The following is a 21177-nucleotide window of genomic DNA, read 5'->3' on the forward strand; positions in this document are numbered from 1 at the left end:
AAGGGTGGTGTCATCTGCATATCTGAGATTATTGATATTTCTCCTGGCAATCTTGATTCCAGCTTGTGTTTCTTCCAGTCCAGCATTTCTCATGATGTACTCTGCATAGAAGTTAAATAAGCAGGGTGACAATATACAGCCTTGATGTACTCCTTTTCCTATTCGGAACCAGTCTGTTGTTCCATGTCCAGTTCTAACTGTTGCTTCCTGACCTGCATACAGATTTCTCAAGAGGCAGGTCAGATGGTCTGGTATTCCCGTCTCTTTCAGAATTTTCCACAGTTTATTGTGATCCACACAGTCAAAGGCTTTGGCATAGTCAATAAAGCAGAAATAGATGTTTTTCTGGAACTCTCTTGCTTTTTCCATGAGCCAGTGGATGTTGGCAATTTGATCTCTGATTGATAAGTGACATTTAGAAGTGAAGAGATTAAACTTTCATACATACACAGTAAATGTTACATAACTGAAGTTTTAATACAGTCAAGGAAACAAATTTAATAATTAAGGGGAAAATTAGACCATTAGTATGAATAGAAGAGGGCGTCCCAGGTAGAACAGTGGTGAAGAATCTGCCTGCCAAGCAGGATACGCAAGAGACTCAGGTTTGATCCCTGAGTCAGGAAGATCCCCTAGAGAAGGAAATGGCAACCTACTCCAGTATTCTTGCCTGGGAAATCCCATGGACAGAGGAACCTGGAGAGCTACAGTCCATCCATGGGGTCGCAAAGAATTGGACACGACTGAGCACGCACACACCCTCACAATGCATGAATAGAAAACATTTTGCTAAAAACAATGCTGTCACTTTGACAACTTTTCAGCTACAAAGACACCCTACAAACTTTCCTAATATACTTCATAGATGTATTTTGAACAAAAACAAAACAAGGCATCAACTCCATACACTGAGATGTCTATCAAAGCTAATATCCAAATCATCACTGATGTTTTAAAAAAAATGTGTAACATTTTTATTATGAGCAGTATACACTGATTGATGCTAAAGATACATGGAAACTTGATATTTCAGACAGCATATCTTTTTTTTTTTTTTTTGGTTGTAAGTAGTAATATATTTTTCTAGCACTACAATCAAACAGAAGTTGGGTCCAGTCAACAGTTTTTGAAATGAAAAGGAAGGTTTTTACATAAATAACTAGGTCATTTAAGCAGCCACATGAGTAACACATAGAAAGAACAATGGAGATTGTGGAGGCCAGATGTTATTTTTTATTTCTGCCTTCTTGATTTGTTGTTATTGTTTAAGGAATAGAAAGATTTTTTTTTTCAATTAAAATTGTGTATCAGTTATGCCTCGTGCAGGCCTTGGGGATGTGGAGCACTGGCTCTTCTGGGTGGCTGTGGCAGTGTCCAGGTGAGCTGGCCAGGCCAAGGTCCCCGCTAGCCCAGCAGTCAGCACCCAAAGTGCTATGGCTGAGACCACGCTCCTCCCCTACAGCAACCCGCAGCCATCAGCACTTTTCCTGAGGCTGGCAAGTGCCCCAAGTGGAGCCATCTCTTTGCCCATATGCTCTGGTCAGCTCTGCTGTGCATATAGCAATGAACAGGGAAAGTGGTAGGTGAAGCTCTCACCTGCAGGACATTTTAGTCTGTTCTCAGTCCTACTGAACAACAAGGAGGTCTGAAGGGACACAGATCACCTCTGAAGGTGCCATAAGTGCAGCAAAATCCTAGTCAGAACCCACATCTGGTTGACCATCAGGGAATCCATACTTGTAAGAACCTCTGGGAATGTAATGAGTATGTTAAGAGCTTTAGAGAAACCCCTCAGCCAGTGGCTCATCTGAGCACCCACTGAGGGGACAGATTCTACGAAAGTGAATGTGAGGAGACTTGTCACCACTCCTCCCATCTCAGTAAATACTAGACGGGGAGAAACCTCATCAAGCTGACGAACATGAAAAGCCTTCACTCCTCATTCTCTCAGAGGCACATCAGACAGCCCTTACTGGGGAGAAGTCTTCAGAATATCATGAATGCGGGAGGCCTTCATTCAGAGTAGAATCTTTTTACAGCACCAGGCACCTCACACAGGTGACAAATGTTATGTTGTAATGAATGTGGGAATGCTCTCTGTTCTGACAGAAATCTTACTGACCACCAGAAAGTTCACACTGGGGAGAAGTCTTACAAATGTAAGGAATGTAGTAAGGCCTTCAGTCAGAGTAAATCCAGTGTCAAATAAGAGAGTCAGGGTCAGTCTTACTGGACACTGGGTCCCCCATGCCAGGGAACAAGCACATATGTGTTGGCAGTGTAGAAAAGCCTTCAGTCAGACCTCTAAGCTTGTTGATTAGGAGCAAATTCACGCCAGAGAAAAGCCTTTTGAATGTGGCATGGCATGGCATTTAGTCTAGTAAATATCTTACTTTATGTTACAGACTTCACACCAACAAAAGCACAATAAATGTGGAAAATACACAGTTGAGACTCACACCTCATTATATATCACCGAATTCACACAGGTTAGAAGTCCTATGGATGTAATAATGAGCATGGAAGGTCTTTGGTTATACCACCAGTCCTCTAGGACATCAGAGAGCCCATCTGGGGAGAAAGTTGGTAAATGCAGTAATGGTGGAAAAGTCAATACTGAGCTTATCGTGTGTCAGAAGTCACTCTGGAGAGAAGTCCCATGAATGAGAGAGCGTGGGAAAGCCTGCATATACAGTCAGCATCCTAGTTTAATCACCATCAGTTAACTACACTAGGGAGAAGCACTCAGGCCTGGCTCAATCCATTTCTTAAAACATGGCCCTTCAAGACAGAAAGCAAAAGTCTTCTTAGGTTTGGCTAAGCTTTCTTTATAAGAAGAATTCTCACCCCATCTCTCGTTCAGACCACTAATCACAATGGACCATTTCCTATTTCACTAAGGGATGGCTAGAATGAGAGAGTGAGAATAACAGTGCAATCCTTCTCTACTCCTGGGAAAGTAAGGACCAGACTTTTCATTTACTAATAGGTTTCTTTTCCTTTTAAAAATCTCTTTTAAATCTATTTCAGCAGTGTTTACTTTACAACAAGAGAAGTTATATCATCCTTTCCCTATTCTAACCTTTCTTATCTTTCTCTATTCCAGCTCCTTTATCTCATCATTTTTATAAACTATACTCTAAGACTTTGATTTATTCTTTCCTATCTCTTGGTTATGGCCTTCCCAATCCACTTTTAACTTCTATTCTGAGGTGTCTTTGTTTGCCTTTTCCTACCTAGCAAACCTTTTCTTTCACCTGTTTACTAATCTATGTCTTTCACAATCTTCAAATTCAGCTCATCTCTGAAATACTGTCTTCTTCAAATGCTTCCTCATTCAACTATGTTACATTGCCTTGTAAATTATTTTTGACTTAATGCATGTATGTATATTTTCATAGCAACTTTTCGCAGGCTCTTTCAGAGGTAGATATGGTGCCTCTTTCTATTTGCATATAGATAGTGGTTTGTGCAGGAGAAGGAAATGGGGCCGCACAGAGTCAAACACAACTGAAGCAACTTAGCAGCAGCAGCAGCAGCAGTGGTTTGTGCATACTAGCTGTCAAGTGTATGGTATTTTTGTTGTGACTCTCAAAAAACAGACTGCATCTGAAAACCAAAATATGAAACAATGAAAGCACACTCACTCTCAGTGATGTAATTACAAAGAGGGGTTCAGTCTCTCTTAGCTCTTTGTCTCTTCCCTGGACTTGGCATGCCTCAAAGACTTTATCACCTCCCCCGACCCCTCTCATCCCCAGAGTTGAATGAGGACAGTTTGAAAACCACTAGCCTAGACTGTGGCCCAGTACAGTTTTCTAATTGAATACCATGACATAAGGTCATATTCCCTGATTGACTGATTCTTGCAGCAAGAATTCATTACTTAACAAGCAGCCTCATCCTTTCACTGTAAAACTCAAAGTGATTCAATAAACAAGGGTTTCTGTTTGCTTGGGGATTATGTTAGATTTACATCGATAGGTTAAGAAATAGGTCCTTTCCTCTCTTCTACCCATTTCAGACTTCTCAGAAATAATGACATTCAAACCGAACCTTCAAAATGTATTGATGTCATATTTTTACTAAGTTGATAAGTTGAAAGTATCAAATCCTTTTCCTTTTAATATTGATTTAATTCTTCACTGTCAACATGAACTCTCTAATAACCTAAAAATATATAGCCTTTAGCACTAGAACAATTGTAAGCACATAAAAGGAAAATAATGGAAACAGTCGATATTGTTTATGATATTGTTCAGCTTTAGGTGAAGATAAAATGTATAATTGAAAAACATGAGAACAGGAAATATATGTTGTACTGTTATTTGTAAAGATAAGAAAATGTTCATTAACAAAAAGGAAAAAATGCATTAATCTTTTAGAAGTACCTGATTAATATCAGACATTGTAAAAGCTATTTTATATCCATTAGTTCATATACCTATTACGAAATTGTATGAGGTAGGATTTTTATCCCTATATTACATTAGGGTACAAACATTTATCCCAATGTGAAATAGGGATAATGAGTCAGACACAACTGAGCAACTAACACCCAAGCAAAAACATTTAAGTAATTTGTCCAAGGTGTTAACAGTTGATAAGTTGCAGAGTCCAAACTTTTTTTAAATTTATTTTTAATTGGAGGATAATTCCTTTGCAACATTGTGTTGGTTTCTGCCAAAGCAATGTGAATCAGCCATAAATATACATACATGCAAAAACAAAACACCGGGAGCTGGCTGTGGCTCAGATCATGAACTCCTTATTGCCAAATTCAGATTTAAATTGAAAAAAAGGGAACACCACTAGACTCTTCAGGTATGACCTAAATCAAATCCATTATGATTATACAGTGGAAGTGACAAATAAATTCAAGGGTTTAGATCTGATAGAGTGCCTGAAGAATTATGGACGGAGGTTCGTGACATTGTACAAGAGGCAGTGATAAAGACCATCCCCAAGAAAAATAAATGCAAAAGACAAAATGATTGTCTGAGGAGGCCTTACAAATAGCTGAAAAAAGAAGAGAAGCTAAAGGTAAAGGAGAAAAGGAAAGATATACCCATTTGAATGGAGTTCCAAAAAATAGCAAGGAGAGATAAGAAAGCCTCCCTCAGTAATCAATGCAAAGTAATAGAGGAAAATACATGGGAGCTGTTTTCTGAGACCAGGGGGAAATGTGCACAGTGCCCAGAAATGTGCAGAACCACAGGCGGGGACTCACAGTCAGATACATAGAGAGATATTACTCTGGTCTTGGAATGTATTGCTATTTCCCAGGAGAATAAATCAACGAAGTGGACTGAGAGCTCTAAAATAACTAAATAACCAGGTTGTTGAGCCACTAACAGGCATAGGCACCTCATCAAATAAATGAGATGTGCACAACAGAGATCAAACCCTAACCCTTTGGAGTAGGAGCACTGACTCCAAGACCCTAGACTACAAGATAACTAGTCCTAGGGAGTATCAAATAGAGAGAACTCACACAAAGGAAACCACTGGAATACAAGACCTGACATCACCCAACCACCAGTAGCACCCCATGCAGGATGCCTCATCTAAACAAACAAAACAAAAATACAAACCAAATCATCAGCAGACAGGAGTACCATCTCACTCAGCCTTGGCCATCAGAGGAAAAACAAACAAACAAAAACAGCGCAAATCTCACCCTATACAAAGCTCACACAAACCACTGGACCAACCTTAGGAGGGCAGAAATAAAAAGGAAGAAAGAATTCAACCTTCTTCAAGGAAAGAATTCAAGCTTCCTCAAAGCCTGGGAAAAGGAGACATCAAAAGCAATAACTTTAAAGAAAAACTGAAAAGGCAGAGAAATACTGCACAAATGAAGGCACAAACTAGAAACACGGAAGTCCAAATAAACGAAGAGGAAATGGGGAAATTATATGAAAAAGAATTCAGAATTATAGTAATAAAGATGAGCAAAAACCCTGAAAACAAAACAGAAAAAACACAATAATCAATTAACAAAGATGTAGAAGAATTAAAGAAGAAGCATACAGAAATTAAAAATAGTCTAGAAGGAATCAATAGCAGAATATCTGAAGCAGAAGAACAGATCAGTGAGCTGGAAGAAAAAAATGGTGAAAATAACTTCTGAAGACCAGAATAAACTAAAAGGAATGAGAAGAACTGAGGATAGTCTCAGAGACCTCTGGGACCATATCAAATGCACCAACATTCAAATTATAGGGGTTCCAGAAGAAGAAGAGAGAAAAAAAGGGTATGAGAAATTTTTTGAAGAGATTATAGGTGAAAATTTCCCCAACGTGGAAAAGGAAATAGCCAATCAAGTCCAAGAGGAACAGAGTCCCATACAGGATAAACCCAAGACGAAACACACCAAGAAGCACACTAATCAAACTAACAAAGACTAAACACAAAGAAAGAATATTAAAGGGAGAAGCAGCAAGAGAGAAGCAACAAGTAAACAAATAAATTCAAGGGATTAGAACAAGTAAAATACAAGGGAAACCCCATATGCTTAACAACTGATCTTTCAGCAGAAACTCTGCAGGCCAGAATGAAATGGCAGGATATATTTAAAGTACTGAATGGGGAAAGTCTACAACCAAAATTGCTGTACCAATCAAGGATCTCATTGAAAATTGATGGAGAAATAAAAAGCTCTTCAGACAAGAAAAAGTTAAGAGAATTCATTACCACCAAACCAGCTTTACAACAAATGTTAAACCAACTTGTACAGTCAAGAAATACAAGAGAAGGAGAAAGATCTACAAAATCAACCCCAAACAATTAGAAAATGGCAATAGGAGCATATATATATATATATATATCAATAATTACTTTAAATGTAAATGGATTAAATGGTAAAACCAAAATACACAGACTGGCTGAATGGGTACAAAAACAAGATCCATATATATGCTGTCTACAAGAAACCCACTTCAGACCTAAAGACACATATAGACTGAAAGTGAGAGGATAGAAAAATAAATTCCATGCAAACGGGAAGCAAAAGAAAGCTGGACTAGCAATCCCCATGCCAGACAAAATAAACCTTAAAATAAAGAAGATTACAAGAGATAAGGAAGGACAGTACATAATGATCAAGGGATCAATCCAAGAGGAAGACATAACAATTGTAAATATCTATGCACCCAACATAGGAGCACCTCGATACATAAGACAAACATGAACAGACATAAAAGGAGAAATTGACAGTAACACAATAATAGTAGGAGACTTTAACATCCCACTTACACCAATGGACAGATCATCAAAACAGAAAATTAGTAAGGAAACACAAGTCCTGATCAGTTCAGTTCAGTTCAGTTGCTCAGTCATGTCCGACTCTTTGCGACCCCATGAATCACAGCATGAAATGGATCTCATTGATATCTTCAGGACATTACATCCAAATGCAAAAGAATACACCTTCTTTTCAAGTTCACATGGAACATTGTCCAGGATAGACTTGGGTCACAAATCAAACCTCAGTAAATTTAAGAAAATTGAAATCATATCAAGCATCTTCTCCAACCACAACACTATGAGACTAGATATTAATTACAAGAAAAAAAAACTGTAAGAAACACAAACACATGGAGATGAAACAATGTATTTCTAAATAACCACAGGTTAATGAAGAAATCTAAAGGGAAATCAAAAGATTTTTACAAACAAATGACAATGAGAACATGACACCTCAAACACTAAGGGATGCAGCAAAAGTGGTTCTAAGAGCGAAGTTTACTGTGATACAATTCTACCTTGAGAAATAAGAAAAGGATTAGATAAACAACCTACCTTTATACCTAAGGCAATTGGAAAAAGAGGGGGAAAAAAAAACAAAATCAGTAGAAGGAAAGAAATCATAGAGTTCTGAGAAGAAATAAATCAAAAAGAGATGAAAGAAACAATAGTAGAGATTAATAAAATTAAAAGCTTGTTCTTTGAGAAGACAAACAAAATTGACAAACCCTTAGCCAAACTCATCAAGAAAAAAAGAGAAAAGAATTAAGTCAACAAAGTTAGAAATGAAAAAGGAGAGGTTACAACAGACAATGCAGAAATGCAAAGGCTTATCAGAGATGTTTATGGCCACAGGACTGGAAAAGGTCAGTTTTCATTCCAATCCCAAAGAAAGGCAATGCATAAGAATGCTCAAACTACCGCACAATTGCACTCATCTCACATGCTAGTAAAGTAATGCTCAAAATTCTCCAAGCCAGGCTTCAGCAATCCATAAACCGTGAACTTCCAGATGTTCAAGCTGGTTTTAGAAAAGGCAGAGGAACCAGAGATCAAATTGCCAACATCCACTGGATCATGAAAAAAGCAAGAGAGTTCCAGAAAAACATCTATTTCTGCTTTATTGACTATGCCAAAGCCTTTGACTGTGTGGATCACAATAAACTGGAAAATTCTTCAAGAGATGGGAATACCAGACCACTTGACCTCCCTCTTGAGAAATCTGTATGCAGGTCAGGAAGCAACAGTTAGAACTGGACATGGAACAACAGACTGGTTCCAAATAGGAAAATGAGTACGTCAAGGCTGTATATTGTCACCCTGCTTATTTAACTTCTATGCAGAGTACATCATGAGAAACGCTGGACTGGAAGAAACACAAGCTGCAATCAAGATTGCCGGGAGAAATATCAATCACCTCAGATATGCAGATGATACCACCCTTATGGCAGAAAGTGAAGAGGAACTAAAAAGCCTCTTGATGAAAGTGAAAGAGGAGAGTGAAAAAGTTGGCTTAAAGCTCAACATTCAGAAAACGAAGATCATGGCACCTGGTCCCATCACTTCATGGGAAATAGATGGGGAAACAGTGGAAAGTGTCAGACTTTATTTTTTTTGGACTCCAACATCACTACAGATGGTGATTGCAGCCATGAAATTAAAAGATGCTTACTCTGTGGAAGAAAAGTTATGACCAACCTAGATAGTATATTCAAAAGCAGAGACATTACTTTGCCGACTAAGGTCCGGCTAGTCAAGGCTATGGTTTTTCCAGTGGTCATGTATGGATGTGAGAGTTGGACTGTGAAGAAGGCTGAGCACTGAAGAATTGATGCTTTTGAACTGTGGTGTTGGAGAAGACTCTTGAGAGTCCCTTGGACTGCAAGGAGATCCAACCAGTCCATTCTGAAGGAGATCAGCCCTGGAATTTCTTTGGAAGGAATGATGCTAAAGCTGAAACTCCAATGCTTTGGCCATCCGATGCGAAGAGTTGACTCATTGGAAAAGACTCTGATGTTGGGAGGGATTGGGGGCAGGAGGAGAAGGGGACGACAGAGGATGAGATGGCTGGATGGCATCACTGACTCGATGGATGTGAGTCTGAGTGAACTCTGGGAGATGGTGATGGACAGGGAGGCCTGGCGTGCTGCGATTCATGGGGTCGCAAAGAGTCGGACACGACTGAGTGACTGAACTGAACTGAACATAGTAATAAAATAGATAACCTGGAAGAAATGGACAGATTCTTAGAAAGGTTCAGTCTTCCAAAACTGAATCAGGAAGAAATTAAAATTTTGAACAACCCAATTTCAAGCACTGATATTGAAGCTGTGATCAAAAGTCTGTCCCCCAAAAAACAAAAGTCCAGGACCAGATGGCTTCACAGGAGAATTCTATCAAACATTTAGAGAAGAGCTAATGACTATCCTTTTAAAGCTCTTTCAAAAAATTGCAGAGGAAGGAACACTTCCCAATTCATTCTATGAGGTCAAAATCACCCTGATACCAAATCCAGACAAAGACCACACAAGAAAAGAAAACTACAGGCCAATATAACTTATGAACATAGATGCAAAGGTCCTCAACAAAATTTTAACAAACAGAATTCAGCAACACATCAAAAAGCTCATACAGCATGATCAAGTTGGATTTATTTCAGGGATGCAAGTATTCTTCAATATACAGAAATCAATCAATGTGATACACCATATTAACAAATTCAAAGAGAAACCATATGATCATCTCAATTGATGCAGAAAAAGCCTTTGACAAAATTCAGCACATATTCATGATTAAAACTTTTTAAAAATGGGCATAGAAGGAACCTACCTCAACATAGTAAAAGTCATATATGTTAAGCCTAAAGCAAACATTATGTCTTTCCTTTTCTCTAAGTCCCTTCGATAGCTCAGTTGGTAGAACGGCAGATTGTAGTTGACACTCTAACCGAGAGACATGCTTAGGTCACTGGTTCAACTCCAACTCAAAGGAGACATATCCACTTTTGGACTTACCTTGTGGCTCAGCTGGTAAAGATTCCATGTGCAATGTGGGAGACCTGGGTTTGATTCCTGGGTTGGGAAGATACCCTGGAGAAGGGAAAGGCTACCCACTCCAGTATTCTGGCCTGGAGAATCCCATGGACTGTATAATCCATGGGGTTGAACAGAGTTGGACACGACTGAAGTGACTTAGCAGCAACAGCAGCAAACATTGTTCTCGATGGTGAAAAACTGAAAGCATTTCCCCTAAGATCAGGAACAAGACAAGGGTGTCCACTTTCACCACTGGTATTCGACATATTTCTGGAAGTCCCAGCTACAGCAATCAGAGAAGAAAAAGAAATAAATGGAATCCAGATCAGAAAAGAAGTAATGCTCTCACCGTTTGCAGATGACATGATGCTATACATAGAAAACCCCAAGGATAGTATCAGAAAATTACTAGAGCTAATCAGTGAATTTAGCAAAGTTGCAAGATACAAAGCCAATACACAGATATCACTTGCATTTCTATATACTAACAATGAAAAATCAGAAAGAGCAATTAAGGAACCAATCCCATTCACCATTGCAACAGAGAGAATTAAAAATCTAGGAATAAACTTACTTAAGGAGAAGAAAGAACTGTACACAGAAAATTATAAGACACTAATGAAAGAAATCAAAGATGACATAAACAGATGGAGAGATATTCCATGTTCCTGGGTAGGAAGAATTATATTCTTTCACAATCATATTGTGAAAATGACTATACTACTAAATGCAATCTACAGATTAAATGTAATCTCTATCAAATTACCAATGCATTTTTTACAAAACTAGAACAAAAAATTTCACAATTCATATGGAAACACAAAAGATCCTGAATAGCCAAAGTAGTCTTGAGAAAGAAGAATGCAGCTGGAGGAATCAACCTTCTTGACCTCAGGTTATACTACAAAGCTACAGTCAACAAGACAGTATGGTACTGGCACAAAAACTGAAAGGTAGACCATTGGAACAAGCTAGAAAGCCCAGAAATAAACCCATGCATCTATGGGTACCTTATTTTTGACAAAGGAGGCAAAAATATACAATGGGGCAAAGACAGCATCTTCAGTAAATGGTGCTGGGAAAACTGGACAGCTACAGATAAAAGAATGAAATTAGAACACTTCCTAAGACCATACACAAAGGTAAACTCAAAATGGGTTAAAGACATAAATGTAAGACCAGAAACTATAAAACCCTTAGAGAAAAACATAGGCTGAATACTCGATGACACAAATCAAAGCAAGATCCTCTATGACCCACCTCCTAGATAATGGAAAGAAAAACAAAAGTAAACAAGTGGGACCTGACTAAATTTAAAAGCTTTTGCACAGCAAAGGAAACTATAAGCAGGATGAAAAGAAAACCCTCAGAATGGGAGAAAATAATAGCAAATGAAACAGCTGGCAAAGGATTAATTTCTAAAATATACAAGCAGCTCATACAATTCAATACCAGAAAAACAAACAACCCAATCAAAAAGTGGGGAAAAGACCTAAACAGACATTTCACCAAAGAAGACATACAGATGGCTAACAAACACGTGAAATGATTCTCAACATCACTCATTATTGCTGCTGCTGCTGCTGCTAAGTCACTTCAGCTGTGTCCGACTCTGTGCGACCCCATAGACAGCAGCCCACGAGGCTCTCCCATCCCTGGGATTCTCCAGGCAAGAACACTGGAGTAGGTTGCCATTTCCCTCTCCAAGGCATCACTCATTATTAGAGAAATGCAAATCAAGACTACAATGAGATATCACCTCACACCGATCAGAATGGCCATCATCAAAAAGTCTACAAACAATAAATGCTAGAGAGGGTGTGGAGAAAAAGGAACACTCTTGCACTGTTTGTGGGAATGTGTATTGATACAGCCACTATGGAAGATGGTATGGAGATTCCTCAAAAAGCTAGGGGAAAAAACACCATATGACTCAGCAATCCTACTCCTAGGCATATACCCTAAGGAAACCAAACTTGAAAAAGACACATGTATCCCATTATTCATTGCAGCACTATTTACAATAGGTAGAACATGGAAGCAACCCAGATGAATGGATAAAGAAGTTGTGGTATACAATGGGATATTACTCAGCCATACAAAAGAACACATTTGAGTCAGTTCTGATGAGGTGGATGAACCTAGAACCTGTTATATAGAGTGAAGTGAGTCTGAGAGAGAAAGATAAATACTGTATTCTAACACATATATATATGGAATCTAGAAAAATGGTACTGAAGAATTTATTTACAGGGCAACAGTGGAGAAACAGACATAGAGAATAGACTTATGGACATGGAGAGAGGGGAGGAGAGGGTAAATTGTATGGATAGAGTGACATGGAAACTTACATTACCATGTGTAAAATAGATAGCCAACAGGAGTTCAGTATGGCTCAGGAAACTCAAACAGGCGCTCTGTATCAAACTAGAGGGGTGGGATGGGGAGGGAAATGGGAGGGAGTTTTTAAAGGGAGGGGATATATGTATACCAATGGCTGACTCATTTTGAGGTTTGACAGAAAACAGCAAAATTCTGTAAAGCAATTATCCTTCAATAAAAAATTAGTTAATTTAAAAAATAAATAAAGGAAAATAACAGAATGGGAAAGACTAGAGATCTCAAGGGATACCAAGGGAACACTTCATGCGAAAATGGGCACAATATAGGATGGAAATGGTACGGACCTAACAAAAGCAGAAGATATTAAGAAGAAGTGGCAAAAATACACAGAAGAACAAAAAGGATCATCATGACCCAGATAACCAGGATGTTATGATCACTCACCTAGAGCCAGGCATCCTGGAATGTGAAGTCAAGTGGGCCTTAGGAAGCATCACTATGAACAAAGCTAATGGAGATGAGAGAATTCCAGTTGAGCTATTTCAAATCCTAAAAGATGATGCTATGAAAGTGTTGCACTCAATATGTCAACAAATTTGAAACTAAGCAGTGGCCACAGGACTGGAAAAGGTCAGTTTTCATTCCAATCCCAAAGAAACGCAATGCCAAAGAATGCTCAAACTACGAGACAATTGCACTCATCTCACAGGCTAGTAAAGTAATGCTCAAAATCCTCCAAATCACTCTTCAACAGTACATGAACCATGAACTTCCACATGTTCAAGCTGTATTTAGAAAAGGCAGAGGAACCAGAGATCAAATTGCCAACATCCACGGGATCATTGAAAAAGCAAGAGAGTTCCAGAAAAACATCTACTTCTGCTTTATTGACTATGTCAAAGCCTTTGTGTGGATCACAACAAACTAGAAAATTCTTCAAGAGATCGAAATACTAGACCACCTGACCTGCTTCCTGAGAAATCTGCATGCAGGTCAAGAAGCAACAGTTAGAAATGGACATGAACAACAGACTGTTTACAAATCGGGAAAAGAATACATCAAGGCTGTATATTTTCACCCCATTTATTTAACTTATATGCAGAGTACATCATGTGAAATGCCAGGCTGGATGAAGCACAAGGTGGAATCAAGATTCCTGGGAGAAACATCAGTAACCTCAGATACGCAGATGACACCACGCTTATGGCAGAAAGTGAAGAACTACAGAGCCTCTTGATGCAAGTGAAAGAGGAGAGTGAAAAAGTTGGCTTAGAACTCAACATTCAGAAAACTAAGATCATGACATCCAGTCCCATCACTTCATGGCAAATAAATGAGAAACAATAGAAACACTGAGAGACTTTACTTTTTGGGCTCCAAAATCACTGCAGATGGTGTAAAAGACGCTTACTCCTTGGAAGAAAAGTTATGACCAACATAGAAAGGATATTAAAAAGCAGAGACTTTACTTTGCCAACAAATGTCCATTTTGTCAAAGCTATGGTTTTTCCAGTAGTCATGTATGGATGTGAGAGTTGGACTATAAAGAAAGCTGAGCACCGAATTGATGCTTTTGAACTGTGGTGTTGCAGAAGACTCTTGAGAGTCCCTTGAACTGCAAGGAGATCCAACCAGTCCATCCTAAAGGAGATCAATCCTGGGTGTTCATTGGAAGGACTGATGTTGAAGCTGAAACTCCAATACTCTGGCCACCTGATGGGAAGAACTGACTCATTGGAAAAGACCCTGATGCTGGGAATGATTGAGGGCAGGAGAAGAAGGGGACTAGAGAGGATGAGATGGTTGGATGGCATCACTGACTCAATGGACATGAGTCTGAGTAAACTCCAGGAGTTGGTGATGGACAGGGAGGCCTCAAATGCTACAGTCCATGGGGTCGCAAGGAATAGGACTCAACTGAGTGACTGAACTGAACTGATGCATGTGTGTGTGTCTGTGTGTGTGTATTCAGGCTTCCAAGTTGGCTGAGTACTAACGAATTTGTCTGGCAAGCAGGAGACACGGGTTTGATCCCTGGGTCAGGTAGATTGTCTACGGAAGAAATGGCAACCTACTCCAGTATTCCTGCCTCAAAAAGCCCATGAACAAAGGAGCCTGGAGGGCTACAGTCCATGGGGTCACAAAGAGTTGGATATGACTCAGAAACTAAACAACAACAACAACATACATATTGTTGTTGAACCTCCCTCCCACCTCCGCATCCTACGCTCTGTGTTGTCACAGAGCACCATGCTGAGCTCTCTTTGTTATACATAAACTTCCCACTAGCTTTCTGTTTTACATGTGGTAGCATATAGATCAGTACTACTCTTTCCTTTTGTTTCACCCTCTTCCTCCTCCACTGTGTCCACAGGTCCGTTCTCAACAACTACATCTCTATTCCTGCCTTGCCAAAAGGTTCATCAGTACCATTTTTCTAGATTCCATCAGTTCAGTTCAGTCACTCAGTCATGTGAGACTGTGCAACTCCATGGACTGCAGCAAGCCAGGCCTCCCTGTCCATCACCAACTCCTGAAGCTTGCTCAAACTCATGTTCATTGAGTCAGTGATGCCATCCAACCATCTTATCCTCTGTCATGCCCTTCTCCTCCTGCCTTCAATCTTTCCCCTCATCAGGGTCATTTCAAATGAGTCAGTTCTGTACATCAGGTGGGCAAAGTATTGGAGTTTCAGCTTCAACTTCAGTCCTTCCAATGAATATTCAGGACTGATTTCCTTTAGGATGGATTGGCTGGATTGGCTAGATTCCATATATATGTATTAATACAAAATATTTGTTTTTCTTTATGGCTTACTTCACACTGTGCATGCACCCTAAGTCCCTCCAATCATGTCTGACTCTGCAACCCTATGGACTGTAGCCTGCCAGGCTCCTCTGTCCAAGCAATTCTCCAGGCAAGAATACTGGAGTGGGTTGCCATGGCCTCCTCCAGGAGATCTTCCCAACCCAGGGGTCAAACCCACATCTCTTATGTCTCCTGCATTGGCAGGCATGTTCTTTACCACTAGAGCCACCTGGGAAGCCCACTTACCTCTGTATCAGAGTCCAAATTTGTATTCAGGTCTTTCTTAACTCTGTGTCCATGTTTCCTTAAAATATGCTGTTGGGCAGAAAGAATGAAAAGGAAATATATTTTTTTAAATAGCAATTTCATCTTTTAGATATTAACCAACCAGCAAAAGCAGAATACCTATATACTACTTAGTTTATTTAAACCCCCTCCACACCATCACTGCTCAGTGAGGAAAAAGTGTCCTTGAAGATTTACAACCTGCTGAAAAGCTGGCTTTTTAGTTTACAAATGAAAGCTTTGGTTGGTAGACTAACGTCTTTTTTTTTTTAATGAATATGTTTCTTTGTTTCAAAGTGTAAAAATTATTCATATGTGTTATATTTGCTCATATAACAGATTCCGCTGGGGCCATGATTTCAAACTGTTCTTTTTGCTTTATTTTGCTCACCATATTTCTCTTGCTTTTGTCCTGTAGGCATGTTCATATTTCACATCTAATGCTTTGCCGTTGAAGATTACTTTCATTAATGCCAATCCAATGGGCAAAAACATCAGTGTCATTTTTAAGGTACAGTAGCTCTCCTGAAACATCAAATTGATCCCATAGATAGGACTATTGATTTATTACTCAGAAAAATAAAGTAGTATAGCTCTATTCCTCTGGCAACAGCACAGAAGATGCCAGTTATTTTTGATTCCACATTTTCACAGAATTATAGTACATGCCCTACTATGATTGGCAATAAATCCAACATTACTGGCTCAAACCCAATGAATCTTCAGTGCAGAACTCTGGGAGGTATATTTCAATAAATGAAATGATATGATCACTTTTGAGTAGTACAGAAAGCAGAATTGTGGTAAGTTTCTAGGGGAGGGAGAGTCTTCTGTTGGCCTCCATATTAAATTTTGAATCAAAATCAGCTGCAACTCAAATGATATGATTTAACATAAAATTCTTCTTAGTGAGTACTTGCTTATTTTAGTAGTTTGGGTTGTTATCTTCTTTTAAAATAAAATATAAATATGGGCCATATCAGTCTTTATCCTGAATCCCATGGGACAGTAGAGTAAGAGGTTACATATAGTTCAATAGGAATAAAGGAAACATTTGCCAGGCATTCGATTAATGTGTTAAATGACTCAGCCAAACCAGAAAACAAGGTCTCAGAGTGGAATTTGTATTCAATTCTGACTAGTTTAAGGATCACACTTATTAGTACACCCATATTTTTGCTGTGATCTGTGTAAACTCAAGCATTAAGAGTTCCCCCAGCACTGCATTTTTGGTGAAGGAAAAAGAACCACACAAAATCTCATTGTGGCACAGTCTTCTGCATATAATTTAGAAAGCATTTTCAAAACTGAGCCTCTTAATAGTTAACAGCATAGAACTGTCCTTCCCCTTTGGACATTTTCCATTTCCTTCACCTATGATAGAAAATCACTCCTTTATGATTTCTTGTTATCAAAGGCCATTTATTCTGAAAACTTTGTAATTGCCTTCAAAGTAAGAAAAGCCAATGAGCCAAAGTCTGATGAATCATATATGTGCTATTTATACTCCCAGTCAAGAAGCTGCAGGTAATCTAACTGTGTATCAGTGTATAAACTTGTAGCACATCAAATATGTTTCCCTTTGAAAGAGATGTCACTTGGTTGAGTTTGAAATTTGGATGAATGTTTGTCTAGCCTCTCTTCACCAGACTTTGGGGTTAAGAGGCTGCACATGGATAGTAAATTGAAAGATTGTTATCAGGGAGCAACATTCCAAGACACTTCTAATTTGATGGCTGAAGCTTCTATAATCATTTAAAAGAAAGCTCTTATTTTCTTTGATCTTCTATCAGAAACACAGGGTACTCTTAATGCTAACAGAACAACTGAAACCACCGTAAGTCAGGCTGGAAAGTTATTCAGAGAAGGAAATGACATATACTGTTGTTGAAAACTTTCAATGGAATTCAAGGAAAAACCCAGAGTCTATAATTTTGTTTCTAACAGGCTGGAGATGATCTCCGTCAGGATATGCTTGTTCTGCAGATTATTCAAGTGATGGACAATATTTGGCTGCAGGAGGGCCTGGATATGCAAATGATTGTTTATAGATGTTTATCCACGGGAAAAGGCCAAGGTCAGTATAGATTAGAAAGCTGACTTCATTACTTATCTCATACATTTATTGGTAATATGCCCTCAGACTTTCTACAACTTTCATTTTAGATGACAAATTTTAAAATCCAAAGAACTAAACATAGTCATTTTTCTTCTTCTTCTTCTTTTTTTTTTTTAACAAAGGGTTAGTTCCAAAAACAATAAGCCAAAATGATTTAATATCATCAAGGGACTGGCTGTATGGACTGTAGCCTGCCGGGCTTCTCTGTCCATGGGATTCTCCAGGCAAGGATATTGGAGTGGGTTGCCATTTCCTCCTCCTCCAGAGGATCTTCCCAACCCAGAGATCAAACTTGCATCTCTTATGTCTTCTGCTTTGGCAGGCGAGTTCTTTACCACTAGCACCACCTGGGAAGCCCCAAACATAGTCATTCTTCTTTAAAAAAAAAAAAAGAATCAGTTTCAAAAACAATAAACAAAGATGATTTATATAAAACATAATGTCCTTTTAAATATTAATCAGGACTCTGACAACTCAAATGTTAACTGTAATATTCTTTTGAGTGTCTTTAAGGATTATTTACATTAATAATTCATATTTTTTCTCTTTTTCAAGCTGATAATAGAAAGGTCTGTTTATTCATAAAAATTATAGTTGTTTCCAATGAAGATAAAATTTACAAAGTTGCAAACACTTAAAGGAGTTTTGAAAATTCTAAATAAGTTATAAACATGCATTTAGTTTCTGAAAGACTTTTGAGTACAGTGTGATATCAACAATCAAAGATGATCTATATGCAAACTTTGAACTTACTTTGAACTTACTTCAGCATTTCTCTTTATAAAGCTAAGACATTAATATGGAAATATAATTACATATGTACACATTTTCAATGAAAATAAAATGTTGAGGACCCACACAAATAAGCAGACATCAGAAGTAAAAATTGTATGTAATTATAATCATGCTAAATTGAAGAAATAATTTCTAAGGTATCATAATTTTTTACATGTGGCCATTGCCACTTAAAATTTCATTAAATTAATTGGTATGAAATATAGAAGATATGGGCTTCCCCGGTGATACTATTGCTAAGGAGTCTGCTGCCAGTAGAGCAGACACAAAAGACCCAAATTCAATTCGTGGGTTGGCAAGATCCCCTGGAGAAGGAAATGGCAACCCACTCAGTATTCTTGCCTGGAAAACCCATGGATAGAGGAGCCTGGCAGGGCTACAGTCCATGGGGTTGCAAAGAGTCAGACAAAACTGAGCACTTGTCAGCAGCAGCATAGAAGATATATCTGCATAAATAAAGGGATGAAATAATCATAGAACTGGAAAAGGGATTATGTTGTTGTTGTTTTTAATTCAGACAGAACTACAATTTAAACCCATCATCTTAAAAGAAAAGCTGTTACTGCCTCCAGGCACCCTCTAGTTCCTGGGGTCCCATCACTAGGCTCAGTCCTCCAGCCAACTGAGATTCAAGATTTTAGAAGCTAAACATGGAAGCATCTCCTAGTTAACTTGCAGCTAGATAGTTCAGGGTTACTGTTACAAGTCAAACTGCCCAATTATTTTGATTCTAATAATAGGGCCCTTGTTTCCATGCCAAGTGAACCAGTCCTGAACTTCTAACGTTCTAAATCCTGAAAGTCTTTTATTACTGCTACTCAGAGATACTAATTCCTTCAGTTTCATTCTCCCTTTTCTCACATAAATAACCTAATTCTTTCATATCTTAATATGTTGAAAGGGTAAGAATGAGCCAAGGCTTAGATGAGCCAAGCTGAGCTTCTTGATGTCACACGGGTTACTTTTTATTCAGAAATTGAACACAGCAATAACCTCGGTGGAATTCTTCAATTCCATCTCTTTGTTTCTCTGTTTACAATCATAGGAATGTAACGGAGACTAAAACTTTTAACATTCATAAAATAAGTCAGCAAAAATAACACTCAGTTCAGTTCAGATCAGTTCGGTTGCTCAGTCGTGTCCGACTATTTGCGACCCCATGAATCGCAGCACACCAGGCCTCCCTGTCCATCACCAACTCCCGGAGTTCACTCAAACTCACGTCCATCGAGTCAGTGATGCCATCCAGCCATCTCATCCTCTGTCATTCCCTTTTCCTCCTGCCCACAATCCCTCCCAGCATCAGAGTCTTTTCCAGTGAGTCAACTCTTTGCATGAGGTGGCCAAAATACTGGAGTTTCAGCTTTAGCATCCAAAGAACCACACAAAGGGTGTTCCTTCCAAAGAACACCCAGGACTGATCTCCTTTAGAGTGGACTTATTGGATCTCCTTGCAGTCCAAGGGACTCTCAAGAGTCTTCTCCAACACCACAGTGCAACAGCATCAATTCTTAAGCGCTCAGCTTTCTTCACAGTCCAACTCTCACATCCATACATGACCACAGGAAAAACCATAGCCTTGACTAGACGGACCTTTGTTGGCAAAGTAATGTCTCTGCTTTTCAATATGCTATCTAGGTTGGTCATAACTTTCCTTCCAAGGAGTAAGTATCTTTTAATTTCACGGCTACAATCACCATCTGCAGTGATTTTGGAGCCCCCCCAAAATAAAGTCTGATACTGTTTCCACTGTTTCCCCATCTATTGCCCATGAAGTGATGGGACCAGATGCCATGATCTTAGTTTTCTGAATGTTGAGTTTTAAGCCAACTTTTTCACTCTCCTCTTTCACTTTCATCAAGAGGCTTTTTAGTTCCTCTTCACTTTCTGCCATAAGGGTGGTGTCATCTGCATATCTGAGGTTATTGATATTTCTCCTGGCAATCTTGATTCCAGCTTGTGCTTCTTCCAGCCCAGTGTTTCTCATGATATACTCTGCATATAAGTTAAAAATAACTCTAGATTTGCCCAAAGTTACAGATATAATTAGGCAAACAAGTTATTCTTCCCCACTATCTACCAACAAATTCTTTAGTTGTAAGATTATAATGGAAAAATACTTCTTCCACAGAAATGGCCACCATTGAAGCAAATGTCTTTTTTTAGGCATTTAGGTTCCATTTTTAATCAGGTTCCAAGGGTTATTGAATATCTACTGTTCTCAAGAAATGTCACAAAGTAAAATGCATGTGTGCTAAGACCCTAGTATCCAACGCTTTGTGACACTATGGACTGTAACCTGCCAGGCTCCTCTGTCCCTGGCATTCTCCGAGCAAGAATACTGGAATAGGTTGCCATCCCTTTCTCCGGGGGATCTTCCTGACACAGGGATCGAACCCATGTCTCCTGCGTCTCCTGCATTGCAGTTGGATTCTTTACTACTGAACCACTGGGGACACCTGTCACAAAGTAAGATACTAGGGGATACTAAAACGACCTAAACAGGGCTGTTGGTCTTAAGCAGAGTATACTCCAGGCCACAAG

General features: G+C 38.9%; 1 protein-coding gene across 3 annotated transcripts in view; it reads left to right on the top strand.

Annotated features, from left to right (window-relative positions):
- Positions 1 to 21177, top strand: part of PIK3C2G (phosphatidylinositol-4-phosphate 3-kinase catalytic subunit type 2 gamma) — a 466126-nt gene that overhangs the window by 268147 nt on the left and 176802 nt on the right. For all 3 annotated transcript variants that reach the window (XM_040235274.1, XM_040235275.1, XM_040235276.1), the window contains 2 exons: positions 16138 to 16230; positions 17667 to 17796. In XM_040235274.1, the coding sequence (XP_040091208.1) occupies positions 16138 to 16230; positions 17667 to 17796 (223 nt within the window). The remainder of the gene's footprint in view (positions 1 to 16137; positions 16231 to 17666; positions 17797 to 21177) is intronic.

The sequence above is a fragment of the Oryx dammah genome, unplaced genomic scaffold, assembly GCF_014754425.2.
Source record: "Oryx dammah isolate SB20612 unplaced genomic scaffold, SCBI_Odam_1.1 HiC_scaffold_29, whole genome shotgun sequence".
Classification (NCBI taxonomy): Eukaryota; Metazoa; Chordata; class Mammalia; order Artiodactyla; family Bovidae; genus Oryx; species Oryx dammah.